Source organism: Prinia subflava, chromosome 9, assembly GCF_021018805.1.
Source record: "Prinia subflava isolate CZ2003 ecotype Zambia chromosome 9, Cam_Psub_1.2, whole genome shotgun sequence".
Classification (NCBI taxonomy): Eukaryota; Metazoa; Chordata; class Aves; order Passeriformes; family Cisticolidae; genus Prinia; species Prinia subflava.
The window spans coordinates 29,215,787-29,230,841 of record NC_086255.1 but is presented as its reverse complement, the minus strand read 5'-3'; the positions used below and the strand labels follow the sequence as shown (position 1 = coordinate 29,230,841).

General features: G+C 49.9%; 1 protein-coding gene across 3 annotated transcripts in view; it reads right to left on the bottom strand.

Annotated features, from left to right (window-relative positions):
• The window catches only part of ARID5B (AT-rich interaction domain 5B), a 117,756-nt gene extending 103,749 nt beyond the window's left edge, over window positions 1–14,007 (bottom strand). The window contains exons 1-3 of one of the 3 annotated variants that reach the window (XM_063406113.1): window positions 13,860–14,007; window positions 13,427–13,687; window positions 590–815 (exon numbers count right to left, since the gene is read on the bottom strand). In XM_063406113.1, coding sequence (XP_063262183.1) covers window positions 590–815; window positions 13,427–13,687; window positions 13,860–13,880 — 508 coding nt within the window. In that variant the 5' untranslated portion in view covers window positions 13,881–14,007. Of the gene's footprint in view, window positions 1–589; window positions 816–13,426; window positions 13,777–13,859 lie in introns of those variants that run through there. The other 2 variants (XM_063406112.1, XM_063406114.1) reach the window with 2 other exon arrangements.
• Window positions 14,008–15,055: the final 1,048 nt, after the last annotated feature.

The window sequence follows — 15,055 nt, the reverse complement described above, 5'->3', positions numbered from 1 at the left end:
AACTCCCTTTCTGAAAACAAACAGGAAGAAAGCACAGGTCCATGTGTGGAGACAACAGTGGGGCACTCGCGGTGCAACATCTGCCAGCAACATAAAACTGGCAAAGAAAACACCATGGAAGGGACACAGAGCCAACTGCACAGTCAGGACAAGCAACAGGAGCACCTCTGAGCTTCTGGAAGATGGGACATGAGAAATGGAAGGCCTTGGCTCATCCCTGCCTGTCACAGGAGGCCTCAGGAAGCCATGTCAGCCTCCTCTCCCCTCAGTGTACAGCTCTGACCTGATCCTCCAGCCTGCAGAGCCGCAGGGAGAGCCTGTGACAATTATGCACATCTTCAGGGTTTGAGCCTAGTGCCTGGGGCCATGCAGACAGGTCTCACAGTGTTACCCACGCCACTCTGCAAGGAGTTGGAGATGAGCTCACTGCCACCACTCATCCCACACAGCTATCTCATCACCACACCTCTGCCCCAGGCTCAGACATACCTTGGGAATCTGCAATGGCATGGCAGGATCAGGCTCATCTCTATTCAAAAGGCGCTCTCCCACAGGCCCCTTCCCACAAGAGAAAGTAAGAGATACTCACCAAGGTCAGCCTTTTCCTTCAGAATATCTTTGAAGTTCAAGCCACTGTTCAGGGTGGATTGTCTGTATCTTGTCAAGGCCTCTTTCTGCCCATTTTTCCCCACATCCATGGGCTGGACCGGCTCAGCCCGGAAACCACACTTCCACTTGGAGAAATCGGACTGCGCCCATTTTGCCAAGTCCTCGAGCTTCACAGTAACTTTTTCTGAAACAGCAATAACTTCATCCTGCAAGAAGTGATCAGATGAGAACACAACATGTCACTCTGGGCTCCCTGATGACTGAGAAACCAGTAATATCATCCTGCCCTGACTCCTGCAAAAGCCTATCTTGCTGCAGGCTGAGTAATTTTTCTGTATCACAGAACAGCTAGCGCCTAATTTATTCCTCTTGCCACCTAAGTGGAAATATTAGTTGTTTACTTGAAGCAAATACACATGATCCAAGGACAATTTCTAGGACCAGGGCAACAATCCTAAAAGGCATTTGAAATGCAGGTTGCCAAATCACATTCTGTATAACCCAAAGCCTTGAGGGAAAGTTTGCTTTTTAGGTACAATTAGCTGCAAATGTAAAAATTCATGGCTGGATGACTAATGGTTATAGTTAGTCCTGAAATAAATGGACTAAGTAAATCTCAGATTCTTGGAACTCTGACTCACCAGAAAAATCCTATGTTTATGGTACATTTTCCCTTGGCTTATACACAAATATTGAATTTAACTTTTGTCCTTAGAATTAAATAAAACTGTGATGTAATCCCAAAAGAAATACTACATAAATGTGCTTCCCACCAAAAGAAACTTGCACATTCTCATGTTTCTTAAAACCTTTTTCAAGATCAGAACTGTAATTTTTTTTTCCCCTTCTAAAACATACATTCTAAGAAGAGCACTTAAACTTAGTTTAGCCTCCAGAACATACACTCAAATTAAACAGTCCTAATTGGTGGATTTTAACCTTCCAGGAAACAACTCCTCTCAGTCATGGTGAATAAGCAGAATGTTTTACAGCTGACTCCAGTGAGGAAGGGATGAAGAAAGCCTCAAAAATAAACAAACAAACCTACAGATCCAGCAAGATACACTCCAGATTTTTTTGTTAAAACAGCAGAAATAATTTATGTTGTAACGAGAGCTGGCTGTACACCACACCTTGCACACCACACATTTCTAACACTAAATTAGGTTACAGGTTCTTGAAATAAATAAACCAGAATCCAATTTTTCTCTCAAATAAACATAAGTATTTGCAATGGAGAGAGAAATTCTTTGAGTTATTAAACAAAGGGAAAAGCACGATTGATTCTCTCTGTGTGTTGTTTTTTTGTCCACTGAACACATTCCTCAGGAAATAAAATACTGCTCAATGGAAAAAAAAAAAGCAGCTTTATTGTGACAAGTTGCACACAATACAAAACCTGAATTCTCGTAAAAAAACAGATCTGATATTCCACTCTTCCTTATATAATACAGAACTGTTTTATAAGCAGGCACCTTCATTACATTTAGTGCAATAACAAATATTTGGTCAGAAGTGAACAGCATGTTTATATGCTAAGCAAGCTTGTAATAAAATCTTTTCCTTTATCGCTGCACAGCATAAGAGCCTCCACCAAACAACAAACAATAACAGTGATGCTCTAAATCTCTGTTTATGACAAACGTCAATACTTTGTAAACAAGCACTGGGTACTACAAAGTACAATTTCAATGGATGGTTTCACCCAATTTCATTACACCATCCACTTGAAATAAAAAAGCTGTAGTTGCTATGCATTTTATAGCTATTACATAGTGATTATTAAATGTCAGGATGGAAAAAAAATAATACATATATATAAATATCAGCCTGCCTGCAGACAGTCTCAGCAATTTCTGCATGAAGTCCTCTCTTAGGATGCTGAATACCATCACCAGCTACTACACAATTTCTAATATTCCATACGAGAGAAATCTACTTAGCAGCAGTTTAAAAAAATCCCCAAAAAACAACAAAAACCTGACTTGGAGATCAGACATGCTTCTGGTTAAAATATTATTTTCCAAATAGCTCTCATGATCAAATGATTATGATTTCAATTACTAGTTTCTTCATATCCTTTCCAAGAACTGGTATGACTAATTTTGGCTGGCATACAAAGTAAGCTGAGCAGACAATTTATTAACCAAAAGAAAAGTACAATCACTATTACATCATCAATGAATAAACTTGTTTTTGAGAATAAAACCTTCGCACACATGCACATGATGTGTACACAGGAGGAAAAAAAAGGAATTTAAAAAAACAAAGCAAAACAACAACAAAACCCAAAAAAAAGAGGTCCTACTGTACCCAGGGTGAAGCGGTGCTGTGCGCTGTGCCCAGGCTGCCACGGAGGGGGAACTGCAGAGGCAGGAGAAGGGAAGCTTTTGGGGAGCTGGGGAAAAGCACACCTCAGCCAGGAGTGTCCTGTGGCAGCAGCACATCCAGCCACGGGAACAGGGGCTGCTCAGCACCCCCACACTGCTGTGAGGGGCCAGGGAAGGAAAGACACAGCAAAAAGGCCACTCTGTGCCCCCCCTCAGCCCCCCACAAAACATCACCGAGTCCCCAAATGCAGCCACTGAGTGCAGAGGGGTGCCCACGATGGCACCAGGGAGCAGCCCAGCACAAATACAAAATACAGAAGGAGTCCTCGCTGTCCCTGTGCTGTGACAAGAACTCTGGGCTAAACCTCCCTCCACAGCTGATGGCCCCTTGTCAGAGCCACCCGGTCACCTCCACACCAGCTTTGTCCCCAAGGACAGCTGGTCACCTCTGCAGCAGCTACGTCCCTAAGGGTACGTGGGGCACCCCAGGCTGGCCCCCAAGTCCCTGTCCCTAAGGGCACCAGGCTGGCCCCCAAATTCCTGCCCTGCCCTTGTACCGCCAGCGATCCCCACAGCGGCGCAGGGGAACGCGGCCTAGTTCGCTTTTAGGCGGGAAACGGAAAAATCACCTGAAGCGTTTCAGAGCCTGCCTTGGGTGGCCCTGCCTGTCACACAGCAGGGCTGGACAGACCTGCTCCCTTCCCTCACCACTCACTTTTGACCCAACTCACACAGAACTGCCCACATTCTTCCCAACTCCTCAAACACTGCAATGAGAGTGCAGCCCTGCGGATCCCACAGCTGCAGCGCATTCCCACCCCGGTGCCCATCAAACACTGCCACCCCACACAGCGGCTCCGGTCTCTGCTCCCTGAGGAGCCCGCGCCACAGACAGCTCCAGCGGGGCTGTCCTCACACATCTGGGCACTCTGCTGACACAGAGGGCATCCACCCTTCCGCCACACCACCAAACAGAGCTCACCCAACCATCTCACCAGCTCTGGAATTGCTACGTGCCTTCCTATGCAACCTTTCAGCCCCAAACTACTGTGGTGTTTGGGGGGGCTTTTGAGCAGCAGGTGACAAAAGGGTCCCTCTTTTTAGTTAAGCCCTGTGTCACAACAAAAACTGCTCTGGGATCTGCCAGCCACAGGAGCCCCTGAACCAGTTTGGTACCAACCACTATCAACTGCTGCAGCCCTTCCAGAGAAAATCCTTCAACAGGATGACAAAGGAATACAGATGTTGAAAAAATAAAAACCAGGCACACGGTGACACACGACTAACAAACCTTTAGAAGATTAAAGAAATCTGCTGTATAACCTTCATGTCATTCATAATTATATCTCTGTGTAAACATGAAAAACCACCCACGTCGCAAACAGTGCATATATATCTCTATCTATACAAAATCAACTCATCATGTATTAGCTATGCTCTGAAGTGATATGTTTATGAGGTCTCCATTGCACAGTTAAGTCTTTAATTACCATTTTTTCCTGCTACAGCAAGGAGACAACAAGCAGCATGGATTTTAACTCTGCTCAGGAATGAGATTTATCAGGTGAACCTGACCAATTGGTCAGTGGTCTCCAATGGATCAATGGTCTCAGCCACAATATTGTCTAAATCTTGAAATAAGCAGTGACTATAGAAAGAGGCACTTTTTTAGCTGCTTCTATAAAAATGGTTATCTAGTCAGCCTGTAATTTTAACATGTCTTACAAGACAGATTCTAAGGAAAGTATAATTCTTTCACCTATCAAGTAGAAAATGGGGAGATGGTTAAGAAAGATGGTGATACAAACCCTTTTCACTCGTCTCTTGTTTTTTAAAGAACATACTGGATTTGCATTTCCAGAGAAGTCATCCAGGGAGAAGAGGACAGCATCTTCTCGAGAGCCATTATGCTTAAATATTATGTCACTGTTGTCTAAGCAACCATCACAGCCTCGTGAAAGCACAGTATGCTATATTGCCTGACTCAGCAGATGGTTGAAATACTTATATTCAGGGAAACAGGTCAGGTAGTTATAATAGTTTAAAGCAGATAATTATTTTTTAGAAGAAATATTAACTCTTACAAGGCAGGGAGTCACAGGGCAGCACAGGGAGGTCGTACATCTTGACTGCACACCCACATATGGTACGTCACAACTCCTCACTCATTGCCAATAACTAGGAAAGATTTATATTTTAGAGACATTGAGGTAGCCTTAAAAGAATTACAGCAACTGAGATATCTCAAAATTTTGACGTTGGCTGAGACTGTTTTCACTCCAGTACTTCCAGAGGTCATTTAAGGAATTCTGGAGGGCATGAGCGAGTCAAACACCTGCTTGGCTGTCTCCTAACATGGAGATGTACTGTAAAAACTCCTGCTGATAATTACAGGAGACACTGCATGTCGTTTATATGATCAGTATGATTTGCATTAGAAAACATCTTCAAGCCATTTCCCTGAAATCTTTAGCACTGTAGATAGTCAGGGATGAATATTTTACAACCCAGTACATCGATGATGAAAACACATTCATCCACAGGAGCAAAAAATACAGTGTGACTCTTATGGACTGCATTCACCGTGGATAACAGAACTGTTATTTCATTTGGGCATAATGGCCTCTCTTATTCTGGGCTAGTTTTACACCCCACGACCCCACGTATATTTTAGGGTTTTTGCAATTCAAGTGAAAAGGACCTTCCTGTACCATGAGTATGTAACAAGGCAGTGCTCAACTCAGGAGCTCCCTGCTCTAGACCCCCTTGAGGAGCAGCAGGTCATGTGGCAGACAGGCAGAAGGGAAGGAGGAGGCTTGCTGGCAATAAGCACCTCTCTGCAGGAAGGCATTTACCTGGGTGTTTGAGGGAAGTACCATCAGCTTTATCTAACAGCACAGTCAAAACAAAAGGTCCTGATCACAGTCTTTAGTCCAGAGCTCTTCTCTGCCATACAGATACTATCAGGGTAGTCATCTCAATTCAGCCCTAACCCACTCACCTAAAGTCACACAGGAACCTGAACCCAAGTCTCCAGAAGCATCTCCTAAAGGCAGCACTTCTTTCAGGGACCATATCCAGCTCTAAACAGGCAGAGAGCATTTGTACAGGACTGATTTGCTCTCAGACATTTCCTCTAGAGTAGAAAGGTCCTGTCTCCCTGCTGCCAGCGGTGGGCTGGGAATATACACAGAAGTTTTTAAGACTGCAGGACCACAAACTGGCTAAAAAACTGGCTGCATTGTGGGAAAGGCCTGGCTCTGGGATGTGCCCTGTTCAGCCTCCCCTGCAGGGCACACCAAGGACTCTCCTGCCATCCACTCCCCTGTTCTTCCAGCAGAACCCCTGTAACATGCTGCAGACTGGGGACCGGAGCACAGCTCTGCCAGGTGGGATCACTGAATGACAGGGCAGCCTCCCCAGGGGTTCCAGAGCTTGGCACAGGCAGGGGCAGCTTTCTCTGCCCTGACCCTGCTCAGAGTGCCTCATTTGGTGCCATCTCCTCATGCACGCCCTAGCCCAGGGCAGACAGAGGTGTTCCAAAGGATTTGTGGCACAGCTGGCCACCAGGATCTGGATCTGCTCCCTGGAGTGACTACACACAGGGACCTACAGAGACACTGCTCTCCACCCGTGAACCTACGGGGAGAGCCCTGAGAAGGGAAACACACACAGATCAGGAATTTATCTGGCACACCAGAGAATTTTAAAGAGGCCAAGGCAAAACCTTTCATCTGTTAATCCTTTCCTAATTACTTTAAAGGGCTATAATGATCTTGTTAAATTCAGGTGACAGGTATTTCCCCAGCCTAAGCACAGCTGAACAGAGCTGTCTGCAACTCACACTGATGTGTTCATCCCTTCTGCCAGAGTCCAAAACCAAGAGAAAACACCAAGTTAAAGGACATGGCTGAAGCACGTGAAGTCCTACGGCTTTTGCTTTCCTTTGTATTAGCAAGCAGCATTTTCCACATGACTCAGTAATTCCAAAGCGAGACGCGCAAAATGACCTGGGGCAGAACACCACCATGTCTCTGTGGGATACTTTTTGGGGTACCGGGACATGGGGGCCAGAAGTGGGGTGGAGATGGGGTGCACAGAGGGATGGCTGTGAGCAGTTAGACATGACATTTCTACTGAGAGCCTCCTCTTTTGTGACCGGGGTGTATTTTTCTCCCTCCTCCCACTAGCAGCCAGAGGTTCAAATTGAATTTATATCTGTCATTGCAGATAGAAGTTCTGACCAAATAGAAAATAGGCTTCAGTCAAAATGTTTTCCCGTCAGATAGCTCACAGATCTCAAAGAGCTGTTTTAGTTTAGGCAAGTTGACAAGTAATTCATTCCTAATTTTGCCTACTACAGTTACAGTACAAGAAGCTTTCCTCATAGATTACATAATTATATTTTTTCTTAACAAGGAGTACATGGCATTAGCAGGTTTAAATTATGCAAGCTTATTCTTTTGTCTTTTGTTATATTGTGTTCTATTGTGCTGGTAAAACAATATGTGCTTTAATTAGCAAATATCTGTAAATAATTTACTTGCTTTTCATACAGCAGAACAATAGAGCCAATTTTCACATACATCCACTGAGCATGTCTAGGGGGTTTCTTGCCAGAACCTTCCATTGTTCAGTATCTGTATCAATCTGCCCATCATTAGCAGCTAGCGTTCAACAACCCAGCAAGACATTAAAGTTTTGGCCCCTGGGAGTAGCCCCAAGTCCCCCAAATCTGAGGCTCCGCTTTGCAGAGAAAGATTAAAATATCCAGAAAATGAAAACAAACTCTTTTATTATCTATAACCCTGGCACCTTCGCATAGAAACATGGACGCCTGCCAAGCATTAAGGTCATTGGATTAATGCCATAAAATGCCGATGTTCATCTGACCTTCTGACTGCATTTTAGCTACAAATAAAAAGCTCAACTTGATACAACACCATGAATCACGCGAGCGTCTAGGCTGTGCAGGGTTAACGCTGGGTGTGAACCCACACTGCACACGCACAAACACACACACGCACACAAAGAGAAAAAGCTCTTAAATCAAGAGTGGATGACTGCTCCGAGACTTAAGGCATTGTTATTTTGAATGCGAATGAAAGGGCTAGAACAAGCATTGCAAGAATATTTCAATTATGTATTTCCCAGAACTACATCTCTGAGCAACTAATGCAAATATTGCTCCCACAGCAGTAGAACTTCTTCCCAAATAAAAGCATACGAAAGCTTGAATCAGAACATACTTTCTATATCATTCGCATATTGTTTGAATATTATTAAAAATGCAAAATCTATGTATGCGTTACTCTCCTGAGCAATACAGTAATTATGATTAAGGGACAAGCAGCACAAAAAGAGCCAATTTATCTTACTTGCGCTTAGGAATACTATTGTGTAACTAAGCAACTAAAGACAAAATATAGTCTAATTAATTCACTCCTATGCTTATTTAAAAGACACAATTAGAACATTTTTATTTTACAGCCTGCACAGTATCTCAACATGCTTGAGGGTGTACCATGTGAGGCCTATTATTCTCCAAAGACAAGAGTTTAATGTTTAGTGCCACTGATCAGACTGGGAACAGCAACTCTGGAAAGCAGTGGGTGTATTTTACAATCTGAATGCACAGGGAAGGGGAGGGAAAGAAGAAAGGAAATAAAATAAAAAGTTTCTTTTGTTTGTTTTTTTTTTTTTTAAGGAATCTGCCTTAAATGACCAAATATTCCAGACTGCTGGCTAATGGCTAGCAACATGTGGCTCCTCTGAGTAATATCATTGCCCTCTCCTTCCTTTGCCAGCATATGCTACTGGTGGCGAGAGAGATAAAAATATACAGAGTGGATATGCAATTACCAAACCCACGATATTTTATGACAAATGCCATTTCTCTAACACTGCTATTACAGTGTGCCTGATTTCCAAAGCTGAATTAATTTGAGCAAGTGTACATTGGAGATTGATGCTATTAGCATGATTTTTAAAGCACCCTTTAATAATCATAATCTGCATGTTTGAAACGCGTTGCCATTACCAGTGTTGACAGATACGAGCATAAGGCACACACCGTGGAGACTGGAACGGGGCTATTCTCATTTCAAATAAGAGTGTACGGATTCCTACGTCTGTGAAAAAACCAAAATCTATTTCTGTGCAAAGGGAGTAGCACATTTTTCTAGGGGGGTGGCAATAAAGCACTGTTGAAATAAGACACTACGCCTGGGCCAACCCATGCTACCTTTTTGCACTGGGTAAGACCCCTGCAAGTGGAGAGAGCCCCTACAAAATGAACCAGGCTTTTGAGAGATGCTGTCAGCATCTACCCTGAAACGAAGAGAGAAAAAACCCACTGACTCCCTTAACTTTCTAGAAGAATCTCTTCTGCAATTATAAATGACACACATTTATGGAGTGACTTCTTTTTTTTCCTTTCCCCCAATTAGTCTGAAAATGCAAAATACTTCTAGGGAAATAATTACAGGAAACTATCTCTCTCCTCTCCTCTGTATGAGCAACGCTTACTCATGTAAATTACTTGCATGAGTAAGGATTATTTGCAAGGCGAAAAACATTGCATCAGATCCCCAGTTTGGGAGAAGAGATGAAATCAACTTGAGTCCGTAGTAAACTTTGCTGCTGATGAATGAAGCAAAGGCAGATCCCCACTGACAGTCCAGCCTCAGTGGAAGCAGCTTTCACCACGATGCAGGGCAATGCAGGGAATGTCACACCATGCAAGATGAATTAGTTGCTTGTTTAGGGTTTTTTAGGAATTGTATGCATCACATCAAATACCACCCCTGGATTTAATGAGTATCAGCTTTGAAATAGATTTTTAAGCCTAGTCTAATTAATGCCAACACCTTTAAAAACATGAAAGCACGAGGCACTAACAAGCATTTTGCTCTACAACTGCTTTTGCAAAGGTCAGTCATTCCGCAACCCCACACCACCCCTTGGAGCAGAGAGAAGTAAATGAGCTGGAGGAGGGTTTGGCCAAGACCCTGTGGGCTGGAGGGTGAGCCCACCTCATGCCCCCTGAATGCCACAGGAGCAGGGCACTGCACCAGGGGACTGGGCAGGCGCTTTCTGACAGCACACAGCTTCCCACATGTGGGTGACAGCAAATCTGGGGGCTGCTTTCCACACACAGTCCATGAAACTGTTTCAAACACAGTGGGGTGCCCTTAAAGGCACTCCCTCTGGATCTTCATAGACCTCCAAGCATCCTGTTCTGGCCCGTGTGAGGCACCCGCCATCAAGGGGGTCTTCCCAACCCATGCAGGGGACTGCACCAGACCAGAGTGAATGGGAAAATCAAGGCAAGGTGGTGACCTCCTCCAGCAAAAGACTGTTTTGGCAATGGCCCTGGAGGGATGGAGGAGAATCACTTCTTCCCTGCTGGAGGGAAGAGAGAAAAGGCTGCTCTCACTCTCTGGCCAGTGTTGTACCTGTTGCAGTGCTCGGGCTTAATGGTGAGGTGGGAAGCAGTGTGCCCAGGCCGCAGCGTTTTAAAAGCAGCAACAAAGTTTTCAGTGGAGTAGCACAAAACTCTTCAAGCTCACCTAACAGCGGCCTCACAGGCCCAGTGGCTCTTACAAAGCATCCCTACTGTTCCTGTGCAGCAAGCTCCCCAGTCTGAGTGTGATGCTAGAGCTGTCCCAGGGCCAGAAGCACCTGTACCTGCTGCATGTGAGCAGCCCTGTCCCACATTCACCATCCACTGAGACTCCCGCGAAACAGTCTCTGGACAGCTCCTGGCATTGAAAGGAGTTTCTCCACTGTGGTAAATGGGGATGCTGAGCCTTAGGTGGGTAGAGAGAAGGGTACTGAAGCAGAAGCACACCTGGGCTTGAACCTTCCCTGGATCGGGGCAGTGCATGGAAATATCCGGTTTTAGCAGCAGTTGGGGTTATATTTCAATCTGGATGATGAATTCAGCTAGCTATAAAAAGACTTGTATTTACACTTATTGCTGATTAGCTCAAACATTTGGCAATCAGATAAAATACGCCATCAGAAATTTCTGAGTAACAGAAGCACTACATCCCTCCTTGCTTCTCCTCCCTCCTCACAGCCACTAGCTGAATATTGTCATAGTGTCAGTGCTGCTATTATGGAAAAGAGGCAGCCAGCTGCTTCTATTAATCACGCCGCTAGCGCAGGTAGCTGCTGGAGACAGTACCCAAATCTCTGGTGGGCACGATCACGAGCCTGCCTTTCAGCCACTTGCTCCCCTCCCCAGCAATTTCAGTGACAGCGAGCACCCCTGTCACCCTGTGCCTTGGACCCTGCAGATTTACAATACGTGCTTAAGCACTGGCTCGCCCCATCCCTACTCCCCGAATGCGAGATGAGGTGTTTTATCCCATCAGCAGTCCCACACCACAAATTAGGTCCCTTCTGATGGCTGTAAGCTGCATCTGACTTGCGAGCCATCTCCTCCTGCAGAAGGAGCCCAGTCCAGAGTTAGGAAGCCCTGTGATCCCAGAGGCAGCCCTGCTGCCCCTCTAGGGACCAGTATGGATGTCATTTACTGAAGGGACTGGGACCTCGGGGTGCCAAGGGGAAGCAGCCGCCCCTGCGCCCTGACCAGAGCAGTTCCCCCCAGCCAGCCAGCACCCAGCCTTTTGTCTCTCTGCTGCCTGCACATCACCGAGCTCTGCTCGGATTCCCCCAAACTATTAAAAATCGATCATAAAAAATCATTCCAATGTCTATAAACAAGTTAATGGAGTAAGTGAAAACAAAGTACATTTCTTAATGGGAGTGTTATGTTGCCCTCTCTAGGCCCTGGCTCTCAGTGCCGGTTTCTGTAGGCTCCCTGCCAGAGAAGTATCACTCAGAGCTGTTGCTGTTGCTGCTGCTGCTACTCTGCTAATGAATGACTAACTTAGGCCAGAGGGGAAATGACATCACCGGGGTGTAAAACACAACTGCATTAGGAAACTTTTTACCTGCTTTACATTTGTCATAATTATTCGACACAATACGGCCGGCATTTGCATAATTTCAAGGCGTGCCATTATCTTAATTGAAAATTGTTTTCATATGGTTGAATAATGCAGAATGACATCAGTTAAAGCCGCAATGAAATGCACAAGTATAATCACATGGCTAATTACTAGCGGTGTTTGCATGTAAAAATAAATAAAATTGTGCGTATTATTAGGAAGGTACACGCAGCTGAGAACTCTCGTACCGGAGCAGTGTTTTACTCGTAATGGTAGGATTAATTTTCTCTGATGTTCCTACCACAGTAACATGAGCTGATCATTAAGGCGTATTAAAATGATTTGTGTCCCTTTCCCCACCCCCCTCCCTTCCAAATATCTTTCATTTTACACACGCACGAGACACGCAGAGGCACAGTTTTAAATAGTCACCACGGGCAATTTCAGAGCATCCATTGCTCACTGTCATCTCCCTGATTCTTAGGAAAAGGCTCCCTTATCTCAGCGGCACGCACAGAAAATTAAAGTGAAGAGGTGGCAGCGAGCGAAGGCGGCTCCGAAACGCGTTTCGGCTGCGTACGCGTGTGTGCGGGCACACGGCTACGCGGCCCCCACAGCCACGCGTGCCTCCCCAAACAGCCCCTGCGGACAGCCCCCCTTGGACCCACCCCCTCGGCATCGCCACAAGTTCCCCCAAAACATCTCGGTCCCCCTCCCGCCGGGTCTCCAGCCCCTCTCGGGAGCCCTCTCCATCCTGGTAGCCCCCTGCCCGGGTACCTCACCCGTCCCCCGCCCCAGAGCACGGACTGAAGCGATGAATTTGAAAAGCAGATAACGGGAGGGCCCGGGGCTGGGGCGGGGCGGCGCGGCCCCATCCCGGGCTGCGCGGCCGCCGGCGGAGGGTGCCGGAGCGCAGCGCGTTTGCGCCGGGAGCGCGGCGGCTCCGAAATACGCCCAGGCATATCTGCAAGTTATTTGAATGTATTATTCCCGTACCTGTCATTTATCACTTTATTCAACACGTCCCTGCCAGCATGAGAGCGTTTGATCTCCCTCCATTTCGTAATTTCCGCCCTCTTAAACATATCGAATACTTAAAAAAAGCCCGAACAATATCGAAATCCCCCCCAACGTGTTTTTTTTCCCCTCCGCTTTTCCGTGTGTTTTGTTTTGGGGGATTTTTTTGTTTATGTTTTTTGGGGGGGAGGGATGGATTTTTTTGGTTGTTTTTTGGGATTTTTGTTAATGAAGCAGGAGAAGGACAGGGCGAGCCCCGCACACACTCCGCTGCCCGCCGGGCCGGGGCCGCCCCGCACCCCGACCCCCTCCCTCCCTCCCCCCGCCCGCACAAGTTCCCGGTCAGCGCGCACCGGTGCGCCCCGACGGCGCGGCCCCTCCGCGATGCCCCGCCACGCACGGCGGGGAGGGGGACGCGGGTGGGGGGAGCAAGGGCAGGGGGGAGCCGAGCCGGGGCATGCAGGTGGGGACGGGCGCGGGGGAAGGGGGGGCCGGCGCCGCGATTACCACCTCGCCATGGTCACTGGTCCTGCCCTGGGGGGTGTCCTCGGGGAGAAAATAAAGTTTGGCGCTGGAGAGAAGTTGCCGGCTGGTGCGCTCCTCCCAGAGCAGCTGCAGCTCCGCGATGCAGGCGGGCTCCTCCGCGCGGCACCGCACGAAGAAGAAGTCGCCGAGGGAGAGGACCCGCGCCCGGCCGCCGCCGTGGCGCTGGAAGCGGAACGCCCTGTAGAAGACGTAGGGGCCGTGCGAGCCGCACGGGGCGCCGACCCACTGCGGGGAACAACAACACGGCAGCGGCATCAGCGCCGGCTCCGCGCCGCGCCGCGCCGCGCAGGGGCAGGAGGAGGAAGAGGGCGGCGGGAGGGGAGCGCGGGAGGGAGGGAGGGGGCTCCGCGGCGGCGGGGGGCGCGGGGCGGGGCGGGGGCGCGGGGCGGCGCGGTACCTGCAGTGCGCTGCGCTCCATCGCGGCTCCGGCGCGATTGAACTCAACATTCTCCCAAACTTGTTGGCGTGAATGGAGCCCGGCAGGTCCTGGCAGGGCGAAGCCGGCCCCGCCGCCCGCCGGCCCCCGCCGCCGCCGCCCCCGCGCCGCCCCGCCGCCGCCGCCGCCTCCCGCTCCGCCGCGCGCGGCGACGCCCCCCCCCCGTCGCCCGCCCCCCGCTCCGCCGCCCCGCCGCCGCCCCGCCGCGTCCCGCCGCCGGCGCCACCCGACGCCGGCCGGGCCCCCGACGCCCGCCCCGGCCCGGCAAAAATGCCGCGGGGCGGCGGTCGGCCTCGGGGAGGCGGCGCGGAGGCGGCGGGGCGGCGGCGGGGCCCCTGCCCGCGCTCGGCGATTTTTGGGGGGCCGAAAGGGCGGGCGGGAGCGCTGCGGATCTGACAGGACCTGCCCGTATATGTCTAATATAAAGACCATTTCCTGCGGCGCGAGGGGCGCTGCTCGTCCGCGCGCGCCCGGCGGGACCGCCCGCTCCCACCGCCCGATCCCGCTCCCACCCCCGGCACCGCGGAGCGCCCGGCGGGGGCTGCGCCCCCCTGCCGCCCCCCCGGCGGCCGCGGAGGGCGGGCGGCGCGTCCCTAATTTATTTAGCGCCGTTCCCCGGGAAGGGATGGAAAGTGGGTTATCGATTATATAAACACATCAATATTCATGGCGCTGCGCGGAGGGACGCGGCTCGGCCGGAACAGGCAGCGCAGGGGGAGGGGGGCGCGGCGGCGGCGATGGGCGCGCAGCGGCACGTGCCGGGGCGCGGGCGGCGGTCCGCGGGCGCGGGGGCGCGCGGGGCGGCGGACAGGTGGCTGCGCGCCCCGCGGAGGGGCCGCCCCTCACCTGCGCCCCGCCCGCCCCCTGCGGCGGCGCCCCACGTCGGGGAGAGCCGCCCGCTGAGCGCGTCCCGCGCAGCCTTCGCCACCCTGGGGCGGGCAGCGCGGGGCGCCGCCGGGAGCCTCGGCCGCGGGGAGCCCCGGCTGGCGAGAGCGGCGGGCACCGCCGGCTTCGCGCTCGGTCCCGCACCGGCGCGAGGGCCGCCCCGCAGCGCCGGGCATGGGAAGTTCCCATCGGGGCTCCGGGAGCTGCATCCCCGCAGGTAGATGCTGCTGCTGCGGCCGGAGGGCTGCCCGGCCCCCCGCACCCTCGGAGTC